This window comes from Oculina patagonica, chromosome 3, assembly GCF_052425735.1.
Source record: "Oculina patagonica isolate OP01 chromosome 3, crgOcupat, whole genome shotgun sequence".
Lineage (NCBI taxonomy): Eukaryota > Metazoa > Cnidaria > Anthozoa > Scleractinia > Oculinidae > Oculina > Oculina patagonica.
In genome coordinates this window covers 22846450-22864485 of record NC_135760.1, presented here as the reverse complement: position 1 = coordinate 22864485, position 18036 = coordinate 22846450, and the positions used below count along the sequence as shown (strand labels likewise).

The 18036-nt window shown below is 39.4% G+C and overlaps 2 protein-coding genes across 3 annotated transcripts in view; one reads left to right on the top strand and one right to left on the bottom strand.

Moving 5' to 3' along the window:
• LOC144645265 (uncharacterized) overlaps nt 1-18036 on the top strand; it is a 51250-nt gene that overhangs the window by 6456 nt on the left and 26758 nt on the right. The gene's annotated exons all lie outside the window — the stretch shown is intronic.
• Nucleotides 458-13448, bottom strand: LOC144647081 (BCAS3 microtubule associated cell migration factor-like). 2 transcript variants are annotated; one of them, XM_078506826.1, is made up of 20 exons: nt 13208-13448; nt 13058-13116; nt 10945-11016; nt 10330-10427; nt 10033-10114; nt 9310-9373; nt 8518-8625; nt 7993-8069; nt 7717-7793; nt 7521-7604; nt 6958-6985; nt 6776-6831; nt 6539-6604; nt 6035-6132; nt 5599-5734; nt 5064-5157; nt 4140-4604; nt 3184-3346; nt 2548-2657; nt 458-2260 (listed from the first exon to the last, which is right to left on the bottom strand). In XM_078506826.1, the coding sequence occupies exons 1-20, from the start codon at nt 13276-13278 to the stop codon at nt 1557-1559; spliced, it is 2712 nt and encodes a 903-aa protein (XP_078362952.1). In that variant the 5' UTR covers nt 13279-13448; the 3' UTR covers nt 458-1556. The 2 variants fall into 2 exon arrangements, with proteins under 2 accessions (XP_078362952.1, XP_078362953.1); XM_078506827.1 differs by having other exon boundaries at nt 6539-6601.

Below are 18036 nucleotides of genomic sequence, written 5' to 3'. Positions count from 1 at the left end.
TTAAAAAGGCACCCCTTTTGGGCGGAGCCACCCCGTATAGTTTACTCAGAGGTTATACAGCAACTTCCGCACCGAAAAATACATGCAGGATCGGTTCAATTCTAGGTGATTGGTCTTTAAGACTCAAAAGTATTAATACCTGATAAAAGAAACGTTGACCCGCGAAAAGCTTAAACCATGAACGATAAAACCGAATGGGATTATGGGTTAACAGCATTGGTAAGCCTTATACTATGCCATTTATTTGTAATCAAGGCAATCATGATTTTCTTTGAGAGCTTTAAGAGCATTGTATGCAACCTGCTGTGTGATAATGCTCGTTCCGTCACAGAAGACGATTACTTTATTCGGATTTCCCTGTAAACATTTGGGTAGCATCGTTTATCGTTTAGGCTTTTCACGGGTCAACGTTTCTTCAATCAGGTGTATATTCAATCACAACACTTAACAAACACAATCAAGCTTCATATGACGTTTAATTGTTTCTTCACCCATGCATATTTAAAAATATAAAGACAATCTTTTTTTCCTTTGGATTCTGTTTATATCTACAGCAACCTCATGTATACTTGGTTTATAAATTAACCTTTTAGAACCATTTCAGGGAAATTACCAAGGGCCATTTCACAAAAATTCAGACTGAAAAGCTTACAAAACCCTTCTTATTTACAACTAGAAAGGGGCACCACAGCTTTTTAACATTATTATACAAGTTTAAGTACAGATAGATCAATTAACTGTTCTTTGATTGATATAAACATTATAAGGTCTAGAGATAGATTATTTGTTCTTTGATTTTTTATAAACATTATTCATACAGCGACTGTTCAAATACCTTAAGTTACATTATAGAAACCAGAACTAAACATTAAACCGACTTCTAACGGAACTTAAGAGCTATACATAATTTTACAGCGGATAAATAGATCTGCCTTTTAGTTGTCTTCATATACAGTACGGACAGAATCCTTTTTGCATTTTATACATTTTTTTACATTTTCAATATTTTAAAATTTTTCTTTGTAATTTACCTTTACAACCCATGTAACAATAACGTGCTTAAGAATAGCAGCACCTGAGTAGTTAAAATAGAAATATAGAAACATGTCCAGGGTACAATTTTTCACGAAGTACTTTAAAAAAATTCAGTTTTTTCTATTTCTCAAAGCGGTGCACCAGGCAACTTGAAATGCATTTTGAAAAGCAAATGCAATACTATCAATATAAATAAAAGTGCGCGGAGAAAGATTTTGCTTTAAACTGACTCATTATTAAGAAGAACAATGCTTCGGCGGCTTGTCAAAACTCTTTCTAAATATTCTTCCAATTAAGCTAAGCTAGCGACAGACAAGGATATCACCTCTTCTAAAGGAGAACTTAACCAAATTTTCTCGTGAAATAAGAGCGATCATTTCCACATTTTGTATTTTTTGTCAATTTTTAGAACCAGCTAGCAGCTGTTAACCCATATAAATTATTTATTTCGTCCTTTGCATGAGTTGAAGGTTCCACTTGAAACGTCATATAAGACAATCTGAAGATTCGTCCACTCGTCCTCACGACCAATTGCAATCGGGTGGGAACAGGGGGCTCGTTTCAGCGGGGGAATACGAGGCAAACGCGTTCACCCCTCCCCCCAAACAATCCGACTGAAATTGGAACTGGTTTTCTCCGTTTATAGAAGTCGTTCGTTTCTTTCCATTTTTCACCGGTAGGGTTGCGTTGTCGTTCATGGCGTCCGCCAAGGTTTCCACGAGTTGCTCCTCTTTATCTTCGAACATCTCGTTGTTCATGCCCAGCCACGGGTCTGTTAAGCTTCCTGGGCCGTTATCAACGATCAGTGGCATGCTCCCCCCTAGATTAGGTGACGCGCACCCAGTGAACGCGAACCGACCCGACGGGGTGGGAACTGGATCCGAGCGGACAGGCTGCAGTCTCAAGCTCTGCAAATCAAGCTCTTCGGAGTAGAAGTCCATTGGGTGACCGTCCCTGTTGTGAGCTGCTATAGTGGCCCCACTACCTGAGCCCCCAGACTTGAAGTCCCCTAGGCTGTGAGTGGAGGAGGCTGAGGAGGAGCCTGGTGGTTGGTAGGTCTTGAAAGAGAACTGAGGACCCATCCAGAGTCTTCGGTGAGGGGCGGCGTGGGTCTCCATATCTATGTTCGCCAGCCACCGATCGTCGGAGTTGCAGCCGTCGAAGTGAGCTTCCTCTTTGGGGGTGTAGGTGATGAGATATTCACTGTCCATGCCAATTGTCTTACCTGGAGAAAGCAAACAGATATTTATTGTAAGATTTGTAACCTAGCTGGTATCTGGGAGGTCATGGGTTCGATTCCCGTCGGGGACTCAAATTTTACCTTTTCCCAGGCTCGTGTCATTGTTGAACAATTCATCTTCATTATTTATCACGGAGCTTAAATTAACCATCTTTATTATTTACTAATTGTTACTTATTAGAATTAGAACGAGTCTTCAGCTTCCAGTTGTAATTTCCCAATAGTTTTCCAAAGTATTGCGCAAAAGAATTGCGGAAAGTTGCACTTCTCACCTTGTTTATCGGTGCGGTTAGCAAGCTCACTCGGGGTCACTTTTGAACGCCCTAACAACAAAGAAAGGTCTTTGATCACGGGACTCTTGCTTTCAGGCCACGTTGTGCACCTTAAAAGAAAAAATACACCAGTTAGTACAAGCATCACAGAAGTATAGTAGCACTAAAAATAGCGGAGGAAAAAACAATTAGAGCGAAAATTGCTTCGGTGGACCAATGCAAGGGACAAGTGGCTGTCATACATGTAACCAAAACCAAAGTTATCACATCTGGCCAATCACAGCAAACGTAGACAACACGATAAACCAATCAGAACTCGAAGCGAAATCATGAAAACGTGAACGGGTGCAAAGCGCGGGAAAACATCCAACTGGTGCCAAGCGCGGGCAAGCGCGTGTAAACCAAGTCACGTTTGGCTTACTCCTGATTGGCCAAGAAGCTCAGCGCGTTCTATCTGATTGGTCAACCGTTTCACGTGTTTTGTTGAGCCAAATATAAAAAAGTTCCGCAGAGTTCCGCAAACGTAAAATTACTGACTTTGGACAGTCAAATTTCAATAAGTGAAAAATTCAATGAAATGTAGGTAGAATAGTGAGAATTTCGTATATTGGTGTCAATAGCTTCACCTAGTTGTACCTCGTTAGCGTCCACTGTGCTCTTGCTGTTGTGACAAGTTCCAGGGGGGTGTCGTCACTCTGTGGTACGGTTTTCACCCCCTGTGGTTCCAGCACGTACTCTGTCAAGTTGCCATGAAGGTCCAGCACGAAGAGCGAGTCTACAGCTGAAGACCTGCATGGCTCTGCAAACAAACAGTATCGTTTAAAAATACAGTCAACTCTCGCCTTGCGGACACCCCGCTATTACGGACTAAATCCAGATCTCCGGCGAAAACTATTAAGGTTTGACTGGAAATGACTCCCGCTATCATTACGGAAACTCGCTATCGCGGAATTACGGACACGTTCGTAGTACCAAAATAGCAGTTTTTATTGTTTTGACTCTCGATAAAGCGGACATCATGAACTTTCATATAAAATAACATATTTACATAAAATTGCAGCAGTTTCTTGTTCGTTATTTGTCAAAACACACTTAAAAATACTTCTGGAATATTTATTTTTGCATCATTTCTCAGTGACTGTACAACAGACTGCTTTTTCACTTCAGTTTGCGCCTTTCCTTTCCGGACTCTTTAGAAAAGATTAAGCCCTCATCCTCCATTCCCAACGAAGCTCAGCAGTTTCACCACTGCTCATAAGCTCGTGATAGTCAATATTATTTAACGCAGGCTTTAACGGCACGTTTTTTGTCACACCTGGCTATACGGACTCTCGCTATTACGTACACTAAACGGCGTCCCCGAGCGTGTCCACTATAACAAGAGTTGACTGTACTGCTAAATATCATTTGAATTCTCATACACTGGGGTTTCATCTACGCTCAGTTGCAAATTAGGTAGCCTTTATTTCAAATCAACTACTAGTCTAGTCTTCTTATAGTATTGTGACCTATTCGTTAGTATTCTAAGAATTTGCTGAGGATTACCAAATTGTCGATGTTCAGTTGTTGCTATGCAAAGACGTAAGTATTACCTGCTCTGGCTGTATTAGGACTTCCTCCTAGCCATCCCCTAGACGGGGCAAACGTCATTGCTGCTCCCATTGAATACTCCAATCCTACCCGACCATTACACTTGTTGGAGGGCTGGGCCGAGCCAGTGCAACAGGGTCCACCACATCGTGGGCCATCTGGGGTCCTTATTTGTGCAAAGGGATGTACCAGGTAGGAATGTGGAAGAGGAGGGAGGCGGGGATTTACTAAACCATTACTGCTGGTTGATGCGAAGGACAAAGATTCCCTGGCGATTGGTGTCCCTGTGGTACTGAGCGGGCTTCCGTTTGGTGAGCATGAAGGGTTGGGTCCTGTGCCGTTGCACGGACTGTGTCTGCCTGATGATGGGGTTGCTTGATCCAGGTCATCTAATCCAGCGCTGGTGTGGAACCGACTGCTTCGGTTGACCACACGACGGGAGGAGTGGGTGCGAACTGTTATGGGACCTAGGAGGGAAAAAGATAATTTAAGCCTTGGTAAAAAGACCACGTATATTCCGTAGTTGTATATTATATAATAAAGTTGTTGTTGTTGTTGTTGTTGTTGTAGCGGACACTCTGGGACACGCGAAGAAAGTATAAAAACGTCCTGTCCCCGAGAATTCACTGAGCCCACGAATTTCGGCAACAGTGTTGCTAGGCAAAAGGACGTATTCTCAAGCTGGCGTGACAATTTCGGAGTGCTCGTGCTGCTTCCTGATTGGACACTAATATAAGAATCGGAAAAAACTTCGAACACTTCAACGACGATTTGCCGAAGCGACGATACTGAGAATTGACCTTAGAAAAAACAGTTGTTTCAAATTGTATCTAACAGGATAAAAATCCAGCGAATTAGAAACTTATTGGTTTAGCTATTGAATACAACTCGCTTTACGTAGTGCTGATATATCTTTTTTTACATACCTCCGTACGGAGTGATGGGAAATACATGTACCGTGCCACGAACAGTAGATGCAGCCACCCATCGACTGTCGAACGAAAATGTCATTCCATGCACCTGCAGATGAATAATATGAAAACATTCAGATATATTTCTACTAGACAGCTGGAAGACCCAGACTCAACGGGAAATCACCCCTCCTCGCCCCACAAAAAAAAAAACATTTTCCACGATGCAATATTTTGGCGGCCATCATCGTTTAGTATAAAGGCCGAGGAAACGAGAAAAGTTTGTTTGCCAAAACATTGTTTAACTTAACGGGTACGTTTCTAAAGGTATTAAAAGGCTTTTTCGCAACCCAAATAACGGCTGTGAAGCTATGTAGTGTAAACGCCAACATCTTGAAATTTCCCGGATCAGAATGCGCACATGTCTGATAGGGTCAGCGGCAAGTCGCAACAACTCGTATAAACTTCAAGGAAAAACAACGTGGCGACTCTCAGGTCAAAACATGGCTAGTTCAATATTTTTTGACCATTTGTATGATGGAACACTTACAGTGGCGGTAGTGTCTCCTCTGTGGAGGGTGTACAGGTGATGAACAGCGCTCAATGACGGGCAGATAGGGTGTGGAAGGACGTGATACACGTGGAAGTCGTTTCCAAGAACGTCTGCAGTCAGCAGTAAAGAGCCACTGAAAATAAAATGAAGGGTGAGTATAAAGGCTAAGAAATACGTACAAAATAACGACTCAGGAAGGCTTTTGAAGCCCCTGTCAGAATTAGCTTTTTTAAACGAATACTATTTTGTAATCGAATTTCATACATTGTACTTTTAAAAGTACAATTAGATCACCTTTGGTCAAAATTCCTTTTCCACACAAACAGTTCCTAATCTTTCTAAGAGTTTTGTATATATTGACTTGAAAGTTTCCAAAATATAGTTATATTTTAACTATCACATTGAAACGATTTTTGGACAAAATGTTGCATACCTGGGGTCAAAGGACATACAAGATAGGGGCTGACCAGCATGAGCAGGGAAATGGGCCACTATACCAGAACCCTCGTGATCATCCTCCTGTACACAAAACTGCAATCAAACAAGAAAAAAAATGACATGTTTGAATATTACAAAACTGACAAAATATTGATAATGCTGAAATTTATAAAGTTATTTTAATAACAACAAAAAAGCAAATATTAAGTGAACCAGCCTGTTTTGGTTGAGAAGCTTTTAGACAATTTTTATTCACTGGAAATAGAAGCAAAAAATACCGGTACTCCTCTCCCAGAGATCTCGCCAAGGGCTGGCTGCCGAAAGAGAACTTAAATCCGGCTGAAATTTCACATGAAAACAGAGACTTAATTTGTTAAACTTTTAGAGCTGCCAAGGCCAGAAAAGCCAGTTGGTCTTGTTGATGAGCCCGCTTAGTGTTTTCTTAGCTGCATCCCTGCACTCCACTGGCAAAAAGGGATAAAGGATTTGATTACTGTACCTCCCCATTTCCGATTTTCAGTGTGTCTATAATGGTGACGACTCCTGGTCTTATCACAGACTTCTTCTGAGGACAAACAATAACAATTTGTATAAGCTGAAGAACAAAGAAAGTTTACAGACATGTATACATTGCCTTAGATGAAAGTTTATAGTTTTATGCAACAGTCTGCTCCCTACAAAAAACATACTTTTATCCTTTCTTATAAGCTATTAGTAATATTATATAGGAACTCACCTGGTTTACATAATCATGTGTGACTTCTGTCCCGGTCCATCGCCCAACTGTCTCTCCTGCATACAATTTGAAGATATAATGCAAAAGTCTTAAAAAACTGTATGCACAATAGTCATTTGAAATCAAAGATGTTGTCATGGTTGCTTTAATAACAATTCACAAAGATATAGACAATTTCTCACCAAACATTGTCAGGCCTCGAGTTAGTGTCTGAAAACAAAAAAACAAAAACAACAGTCAGTTCTCATTTTATTCTTAGTGGTTTGACTAGCACTGTGCTTACAAGTCTGTTTGGACATGTCCTAATGAGTAATTTCTTGAGTATTATTCTGCACAATCAAACTAAATAATCATTACTTAGCTTGTTATTCTGTGCACTTTATAGCTTCTCAAAACATCACAAACGAATAAAAGTACAGCTGTTCCTTTGCAATATACATGTATAGAATTATTTTTGCACTAAAAGGAAAAGTTCCTTTACAATTAATTTTTATTAAATACAGTTGAATCTCAATAACTCAAACCTCCCGCTAACTTGTACCTTTTTTATTCCCCTCTAGGTCAGTTTCTTACTTATTTCATCCTTGATAACTCAAACCTTTTTCAAGTTCCCTTGGAATATGACTGTTCTGTTTTAAAACTACATTATATAATGACATAACTGCAAACTGTGTCCATACCTGCATGTACAGACATGACTGTCACATGCACCGATAATATAAATGACACAAACCTCTGGACATACCTTAGCAGCATTGATGACTGTAGCTGTATATGACTGAGAATTGTCCCCACACACTCCCCCACAGGACTGATGGTTGGGTACCAGCTGAAAATGCAAGCATTAAATATCACTCACATACATGCATTTATTTTCTATGACTCTTGCAACTGGCAGGATAACATTCAGAAATGACATGGCAAACAGCAGATGTCCAAACCTTGCGATCCGCATATGCCAGCCATCTGGTTCCCAGTGCTAATGGGTTGAGATTTGGGCTTGGGGCTGGGTAACAGCCTATGGAATAATAAAACAAGGTTTTAAACATACACTTCACACAATAAAAGGATAATAAAATAATAATTCTGGCCATAGCAAAAGAATGTTATCATTTGATTTAATGTGTTTCTAAGTCCCAAAACAATATTTACATGCCACTTAGTGCACTACTTATAGGGAGGGGTCGACGTAATTTTTACAGATACAAAGTACTTACTGGTGATGCAGAAACAGCTTTTGAAGGTGCAGGCATCAAAAGCTGCTATCTTCTCTTGAAGGGCTACAACCATCAACCTAGCAGAAAAAAAATCATCATACTGAGTTTATTTTATACAACTTTGTATCAGTTTGTGCCATGCCCAAGAGTAAGGCACCTGTTAATCATTCAGTGGTAAGCTCTAGATCTATCTCTTTACTGTATGAATGTGTCTAGCACAGACTAAGTTGTTGGTATAACATGGTAATTATAGTATAGTAAATAGCAAAGTTAGTGCATCAATTTATTGGGGTTTGAATATAGAACACACTAGGACCCACAAACATGTTATTTAATTAGGGATGGGGGTTTCAAAGGGAATTACATTACACAAACCAATAAGCTGTTCTTAGATTTTCTGATCCCTTGTTCCGTGCAAAGATTGAGGTTCAGGTTCACCTCAGGTAAAAAAAAGAATTCACTCACATGCCTTGCACATGAAGGTTAACTATGCATGTAAACTACCGGTATGTAAATCATGCTTACCGTGTGTTACACAGCACGTCGTATACTTCAGACTTGAAGCCAATGGAATGAACCTGCTCACCGGTACAGAGTGACCACAGATTGACTGTGGAAAATGGCAGGGAGGGGCTGTGTGAACACAAGGACAACAAAATCAGTCAACAGGCAAACTTGTAAAAATAAAATTCACTACTTTATTTTGATGATTATTCCTTCCATTTACCACTGAGCCTGTTAAAATATTTGGGGGAGATATTAAAAAGTGGAACTTTTGTATACTAGAAGGGTTTAATCCCAAGACTCGATGTAAGGCTCGTTAGAGATGAATCTCTAGACAGACAAATTCTACTACTCAGGGTCCCCTGTACCTCTCTGCGAAATGAAATCACGTAAATATATTTGGCTTTTCTAAAAATGTTTTCACATTCACACAAAAATCATGGCGATCCCTGTTTAGACTGTTATGCTCGGAAGGTGTAAGACCAGATATTGTGCCTGTCAAGATCTCACCCGTGACAAAATAGCTGACAAAAGTCCCAGTCCAAACCACAGAGCTAAAACAAAGATGTACGTTTACCTAAAATATCAGAAATAAAGTCACAAAAAAGAAGATGATTCACGATTCACGGCTAATTCAACTCTTCATTCACAGGCCACGTTTGAGCTAAATATGGCGTTCACGCGCAAGTAAAAAGATCTTAAAATTGGGAATCACAAATCACAAAAAAATAAAAGCCCAAATCATGTTTCACAGAAAATAAATAGCCTCCATCATGCTTCACGTAAAAAGTATAGGGGACCCTGACTACTGACCTTGCAGCATCACATACAGCAAAGAGAGGTCTTGCTTCTGCAAACTCATCCTTTGACTTTGCAGCTAAATATTCAGAGACAAACAGTATTTAGTGAGTACTGTATATACTAACATTGGCTGGCATCCCAGTTAAAGTGTGGGTTAGTAACATTTAGCAATTATTCCACGAGTGCGTGTTGGATATGAGATGGTAGATAGCCAACGAGGGGCGTAGCGCCAAGTTGGCTATAACGATCTCATATCCAATAAGCGCGAGTGGGATAATTGTTTTATTAAAAACGCCCAAAGAATTGCAATATTTGAGCTCCCCGGCTGTTTTCGTTGGTGCATATCGGCTACCATATTTGCATTCAATGGTAAAGTATGAGCTCATATACCATTACCTGTTAACCAATCAAAACTAAGGAAATGCAATATACCATTGCTAGTTTTTAATATTGATGAATATTTATCATTGTGGGAGGTGGGTGGCCTAATCTGGTTGACCTGTGTGTTGGATTCTAGTATTAAAGTTGCAGGCTGGGTCCTAGTCTTGTTTTCTTGCATGGTTTCTCAATTCACTTGGCTCCAAAGACTTATTTACTTTTTGAGTGTTTATCAACAAGTATGTCCTCTAATCACCTACTGCAGTAGTCCATGCCCCACTTCAAGTTTTTTCCAGGTTAAAAATAAGATAAGAAAAATTCTAATTGCCCACAATTTGTCACTCTGTATAAATGTACCTTCCAATGGGGTCTTGAGCATGCGTACAACCCTCACAGGTCCCTGACGAAGAGATAACACCTCCTGTGCTTCACCAGTTGACTGAAACAATATCAAAGAATAATTAAAGTGTTAAACCTAAATGTCTATCACCAGTAAGTTAGTGTTATTGCAATCATCACACTTGTAAAAATACTGAAAAAACAGCTTACAAATATGGTAAGCTATAATTTTATTTCTTTGTAGTACTGTGGAAGTGTTAACTTTCAATATAATTTTACTGGTGTTGACCTAGGTCAGGTAATCTAGATACTTACTGGGATGGTCCACACATGAAATCCATTTGTGTAACCAAGAATCAACAGTAATGGTAATGCCACTCCAGATGAAACCTCCTCTTGGTGAAGTGTGCTATCTGCATGGGTACAAAAAATATTTTTCATTGTCTATATCTCATTGACCAATAGACCTACAATGGAGGTCAAAAATAGTTGGGACATTTGTAAAGGCGATCTCTTTATCATACCAAATAACCTTTTGTACCTAAAAATGGGTTTTTCACTGTTTTGTTCATTTCTTAACCCCCCCCCCTCCCCTCCCCCCAAGAAATGTTGACAAACATAATTATATGCCCCGATCTTGGTGTGTGACATGGTCAATTCTCAACATTGATTGAGGGGAAGGAGGTATAGCAGTCATTTGGCCCAGAATTAATTGAGCTTAGTGTTCCAACATTAATGTCCTGCGTAGTTGTAGATAGCTCTAGACCAACAAGGATGTGAGAATTCTCTCAGTAATTATATGAAATTAAACTCTGAATATTAAAAAAAATAAGTGAGATTAAAATGTCCAAAGGGGCAGTTACCAGGAACATGACTTTTTTGTTTTATCTTCGCATGTTAATATTTAAAAAGTCATTTAGCGTCACTCACCATTGATGTCTGCTTCCTCAAACTTCACCCACAGTACCCTCTCCTTATCTTCCTGCTTCTGTCCTCCTGTTACTGCCTAAGTGATAAAAACATAGAAATTATCAAGCTTTGCAAGAAACACTGTAACCAGTTACCTGTGATCAGGCGTTTTTTTTTTCGCAGCACTTGGGGGTAATCTGAAAAAAAAAAAAGAACTGCCGCTTCCTAATTAAAGTAACTGCCAACAGGAATGTCTGCTATGCTATCAGATAAGTGATGTTCTTTGTCCGCAGAAATTTGATTGTCTGTGGTTTCATTTACATACCAAAAAGCGGTTTGAAAAGATTGACAAGAGATTACGACTGACATACGATTCTAAATAACTTGCTCAACAACTCGTTGTTACATCAATCATCAATTAACCATCATCACATAGGTAATGATTTACACAATCATATGAACAATTTGAATAAATAGTAAGTTGGCTTTTTATTTGGTCAAATTGGACACTTATTAATGTCTCCTTAGAAAGGTCTAGAGATGCAGAAGGTGTCCAATTTATAAATATTTTTTAAACACGAAATTAAAGAAGTTCTTTGACTCGAGAAGTTCCTAGGGAATTTTATGGGTCTTGATGTTTGTCCCTGGCCCATTGGATCATCCCCATCACTTTAACGTTCGAGTACCCCCCCCCCCCACCCTGCACACGTCTTGAAAATGTATTGAAATGTAATGCACCTATCAATGGTTTGCCCCAGGATGGGGGGGGGGGGCGGGCAACCCAAGGGAATTTGACATTGTCAGTTCTCCCAGGGTAGGGATTTTGACATCCAAAATGGTCTGCTGGGTTAGAAATTTAAGAGGAGATATGTGAGATATGACATTCACTGGTTCCCAGGGGTGGTGAATTCAACTCTGGATTCTAAAAAATTTCAAATTCCCCTGGGGTTGCCCTCCCCCCCCCCCCCCCCCCACCATCCTGGGGCAAACCATTGATAGGTGCATAAAGTGAAACTACATGTCAATCACCCTTAGAAATAAGTCATTTATACTTCTGGTGTAGGCTTGAAGTTGGCCGGGTTATTGAGTTGTGCATGCTAAAAAGTTATTAATGATAAGCTTCAATCTGCTCTCCAAGGACAGAAATAATCTTAATTGACAGAAAACTAAACCAATTCAGAAGGCTGGCTTCAGTTATTTTTACAGTAGTTAAATATTGATTATGTGACATGTCAAGATTAAAATCATGCAAGCAATCATTGTCCCCCACAGCTGATACTATTTTAAGCCAATCAGACTTGACAGTCCAGTTGATTTGTTGACTTAGAGATTAGATAGGTTAAAACTGACTTAATATTTATAGAAATCTTAATTCGTGTAATACAGAAAAATTGTAAAACTAGGGAGATATATTAATGTTCACAACTTGGAAAACTATGGAAACTGGTAAATTATGTGACATTAGGAAATTCTGTGCATATTTTGTCACGTAAGATTTTCATGTATAAAGCTTACGTATTTTACAGGAATAACTAATGTCCTGTCGAAATTTGCTTGTTTCAATGTTGAGATTACAGTGAATATTATCAATTATCACAAGATCTTAAATAAGCGATGTTTTTCCAATGAATTCAAGAGGAAATTTAAAAAATTGACGTTCCAGCTGAACATGTATTAATGTTTTTATCATTCCAATTTCACAAACGTATAGGGTCTAATATTTCCAGTAAAAACCCGAACATGTTGTATATGCCTGTTTCAATTAGTCCATGACAAACGCTTTCACTGCCAAATCAAAATATAAACTTTGCTTTAGTATGGCCTAGCAAAGGACAACTGCAGCAATTGTTAATTTCACGGCCCATAAAAAAGAGAAATAAGCTTATACAACACGAATTATTATTCACCACACCTAATAACAGTCACGTACATTTTTCACCTGAATTTCGACTCGATTTCTCAGTTGAAGTTGTTTATAAAATTTATTGAGTTCAAAGGCTTCAAATAACCTAAAATACCACGCAAACTGATAATGAAACGGCAAAAGGATAAAAATAGTTGGAAATCGCTGACATATATTACGGGATGACGTTATGGAAATACAAATTTTTCAGTTCGAACAAAAGGGCTTTACTTGCCTGCGGTACAACGTCGTGTAGAAAGCTCACCACACTCTCTACATAGGACTTGTCGCTACAAAATGACCAGATCAACATCGTTAAAGCACTGAAGAAGACTTAAATCGTCAAATCGAGCCAAAATATTTTGCCAAATGGTTAAAAACCTGATAGCTTGGGGTCGAACGACAAGCCCGCCACCGCGAGACACTCGTCTTGCAACGGAGTCCACAGACATCGTTTAGAGCTATAAAAAGCTCTTTTGGATCTTCAGAACTGAAGATGAGTAAGCTGTGTAGCTTTTATGCTCAATTTTTCTCACATTTCCATAGTCGTTTCTTCATATCGTTCCTTTGAACATCATTTTTGATGACCAAAACTCTGTTTTGGCGCTGCGTTACGTCAGAAAAAAACATTGTTTATCTGCCTCGTTATCAATGTTTTGGCGAGAAGCCTGGGGACAAGCACTTTGAAAATTCAGGGAAAAAATTAAAATTGGCAAAAAATGCAATAGTTTTCCTATTTTCTGTCGTTTTATATTCTTTATATCTTTAATTAGAAAAGCCTTTTTTCTTTAGAAAATCGTCCTGAAAAAGGTAGGAAAAAAATCAAAGCAAAACAAAGCGTGCAATTAAAGAGAAACCATTTCCGGACAATTTTTAAAATTTTTTAAATCATTCATCATATTGTCACTCAGAGTCACGAAATAGTTCAACTAAGAGCTTCTCAGAGGCAAAGCTAACAAAAGCTTCATGCTTGTGTTGAAACTTTCAATAATCTAGTTGACAAATTCAATGGAGGGTTTAAGTTGCAAAACAGATAAGAGATTTGATTTGAGTTTATAGGTTTCGTAGTTCGTGTGGAACTGCAGGGGGATCTTTTGTGACGTCAGCGTTTTTCTAGAATTTCATTTGAGCTGGAAAAGTCTCGGTTCTCTTTTGACAATTCCAGCTTTAAACAGATTAAGAATTTACCACTGTTTAGTATCACCCAATTTCTACAAACCAAACAGTAAAATTTACATGCGTTAGCGCGCGTATTTGATATTTTGCATAAATCATAGTTGTCTAGAAATCAAAAAGTCTAAACAAAGAGGACTTAATGAGTGCAAATATTCGGCTTTGTTTCGAACCAGTATGACCAGTAAATATGATTTTAGGGATTAAACACAGCCAAAACACTAGGAACACACAATGAGAGTACTACTCAATCAGGATGGTTTTTCTGTTGGCTTTCCGACCTTTTCGACCATTCACAAGGCTATTTTAGCACCAAAATACGCTGGCAGTTTCAAGCTTTAGGTAACCTGTGTCAATATTTCCTTTTACCTTTATAGTTTATTATTGACCTGGCATGTCTGTCAGCGGTGGTGTCGAAAATGAAGACCTAAGCACGAAGCACGCAAAACCTGCAAAACTCGCGAAACCAAAGTGCTTCGCTTCCGAGTCTGGCTGTTTTGAGTTTTTGGGCTTTGATTTCGAGTTTGGGTGATTTGTTTTTCAGTTTTCGGTGTTCGTTTTCAAGTTTTGGGTCAGTTCGTTTTAGAGAGTTTTGATTATTTCAGGTTTTTGCGAGTTCCTAATACTTCTTGCTCAGTTCCAGTCTTCGTTTTCAAGTGCTTCGTTTTCAACGCGTCCTATAGCCTTAGTAAAAGTTTCCTGATCGACATGAAGCAAAATTTTACATCTTCACGGCTACAACTAAAGCTGTACGTTACCAATCTGTTAAACATGTCAAAAAGTGAAAAAAAAAAAAACGATATTCGACTATTACCTTGTATGTAGACTGAAAAAAGTGAGGTTTGGAAATGTTTGCAATGAAATAATTCCGTGAGAGGGTGAAAATGGAACCTTAGTCAGGAAGAAGTAAAATGGTCATTTATTTCTAGACTGTTCACAGTCCCCTATTTTTCCGTGATGTCGTAGAGATCGATCGTTCAGTCCGACGGGCCGCCATCTTGTTTTACGAACGCGAGCGAAAACTGGGGAGAGTGCAAAAATCCCGTGGATCTCTTCGACATCACGGAAAATAGGGGACTGTGAACAGTCTAATTTATTTCTGACTCAGAGCACCTTGTATCCCAGTAACATAGTGGCAAGTGGGTGGAGGAGGAGGAGTTATTAGAAACAACAAACACAAACTTCAGGCTAAAAAGTACAATGTAAGATTCATGAAGGTTATCTCGTGCAGTTTGTTATAAGTGTCATCAGTAATTTGCAAGGGTATGCGTCATAAATTGTTCACAAATCAAATGGAAACCCGAGACCTTTGAAATAATTATGAATGCTAAGTAGTTTTCGTTTTGTTGAGTTTTCAATTTGCAAAGTTCCAATATTTACGCCCTTGCGTGCAGCTTGTAACATTTTTGGGAGCGAGACAGGTTGCTTGGGAATCAAATGCATTTAAGTGAACTTTCAAACTTGAGTTCTCTTGGACGTTTTCTTGCGTCTGCCATGTCAGTTAGCCCTGGCCAAACGGTAACGCAAGTGGACGCAAGTTGAACTTGCGTACAGACTTGCGTTGGGTAACCAAACGGACTCGCAAGTTTGCTCGCAAGTTGTCAAAAAAAGCCATTTCAATGCTACTGCGCGCGCTGCACTGTACTTGAAGTAAACAGCAAGACTTGGTTTGACTTGCGTTGAGTGACCAAACGGTGAAAAACTTGCGTTGACTTGCGCGCAAATTTGATCTCGACCAAAGTGAACGCAATTCAACGCAAGTCCTGGCCAACGGAAGTTGAAAACTTGCGTCTCCTCCGTTTCGCCAGGAATTGTCTCCCAACATTGTTGCATTGCAAGTTGAACGAGTTGTTGCTCATATTACTACCGCGCGCTTAACTTGTCTCGCAACAAATTTCGGTGTTGCAAGTTGAACAAAATTGTTGCAAAAAGAAAAACTCGGTTCTACTTTGTGCAACATGTTGCTGCAACTTGCAACACCGAAATTTGTTGCGAGACAAGTTGAGCGCGCGGTAGTAATACGGGCAACAACTCGTTCAACTTGCAATGCAACAATGTTGCGAGACAAGTTGAACAAAAATGTTGCCCGTATTACCGGGTCTAAAGCACGCGCGTAGAATACAAACGACCAATGACACAACAGAAACCAAACTATCCTCAACTTTACATTTATTTTTTAGATTTTATATATGTTACTTGTTAATCCCTAAAATATATAACCACTAAATATCTTAACGTCCCCACAAAACGAGGAAACACTGTTGCGGAAACATTGTTTCCCAGAATTGTTTCCTTGCTAACTGTTTTTAAACAAGAAAATCCAAACCATTTTTTGGCTTCCTGGAAGCAAAATTTGCTTCCGCATATAATGTTGCGTGTGTGCATGCAAACCAGGACATATTTTGGGAAACAATGCTTCAGTTCCGCAACAATGTTTTCTCGTTTAAGGGGACCTAAACTGTGTCACTTCCTTTTGATTATTTTCACCACTGAGTTTTAATATTTTGTATCCATGTTTATAAAATTACATCTGTTTGTTACTATATTTGGATATTGATTATTACGACTGTATCAAAGCAACGTAATAAAGAACAGTAGGGATATGCAATAAATACTGGAAATATACTCCTTATACTAGGTCAATATGTGTTTCTACTGGAGAAAAAAATGCAATTTTACTGACACAGTCAAATATCTCTTTACGGACTCTGCCTAGTCGGAGCACGAGGTGAGCGAAAAGCGCGCGAAGTCGCGCAAGCTCTCGCTGCCACCACCCACGCGACTCGCGCTGCACGGCACCAGAATGAAAAGATCTGGGAACGAGATTAGGCGTAGGCTTGACATCTCCGACTGGTTATTATGGTTTATAGTTTACATGATCCTGAGGACACCTTTATATAATGCAGATACTCGCGGACGCATCTACTAGTACTACATGTCCGTATGCACTACCAGTAGTCCCTCATTTTTCTCACGGTTAGTTGAGTGGGCAAGAACGTGAGCGCGCGCGAAGATCATCTCGCAAGAAAAGACCCTTCTGCGTGTTGCGTCTCCTCGCGAGGTGACTTTCGCGCGCGCTTTTAGTCTAACCCACTCGACTAACCTTTAAGGTCCGTATAGGAAGATTCGACTGCATCAATTCTGTCGTCAGTTGTAAAAAAAAACATTTTCTAAACTGAACAATTAATTCCACTAATAAACTTCTTTAACATTTTGTACTTATTTCACATTATTTAATTTCTTCCAGAAATAGATTATTACCTAAATAGGACTTCTACGTATAAAACTATATATCGAAAACTAATTATACCATACCCCCATCTTTTATCTTATAAACCCTATTTCTATTTATTGTTAATGCCTTTTTATATATCTATAGCATAGAAAGTTTTAACGAATGAATTATCTTTAATCGAGGAATTTAGTAATGCGCATGTGCCGATTCATCAACCAATCAAATTGAATGTTAGAATCATTCAGGTCATCCTGTGGCCAGTATATACCACCACCTCTTGTACCTTCGTTCGAGTTATCTTCCTAAACATTTACTATACCGTGGCCTGTTCCAGGCGTTCGGTTAGTTGGGAAGCGGCGCGAAGAACGGCAAGCGAAAGAAAATAGTGGAGAGGGGCGGGGAGGAAAACGCTCCCTCGCCTTAGTCCCCTCGCCATTTTTTCGCTCGCCGTTCTTCGCGCCGCTTCCCAACTAACCGAACGCCTGGAACAGGTTACTATACCGTGAAAGACCTAGCCGTCGTCCAGCATTATTAAACCATTTAAACAAATGAACAAGCCAAGTTCAATGCAACAACAGGAGCCTAAATGTAACCTACAAGGGAACACTCAATGAGATCAAATAGCAAAGCGCGCGAGTGACGTCACGACTCAGACAAACCGAAATGGCGGACGATTTTCCTAAAACACTTTCTAAGGCGGCCGGTATTCCTAAAACACTCTTATAAAACGAAAACTTCGCCTAGATTCCTTCTTTTTCTCTCAGAACACGCTGATGTTTTTTGAGCCTTACGGCGGTTATGT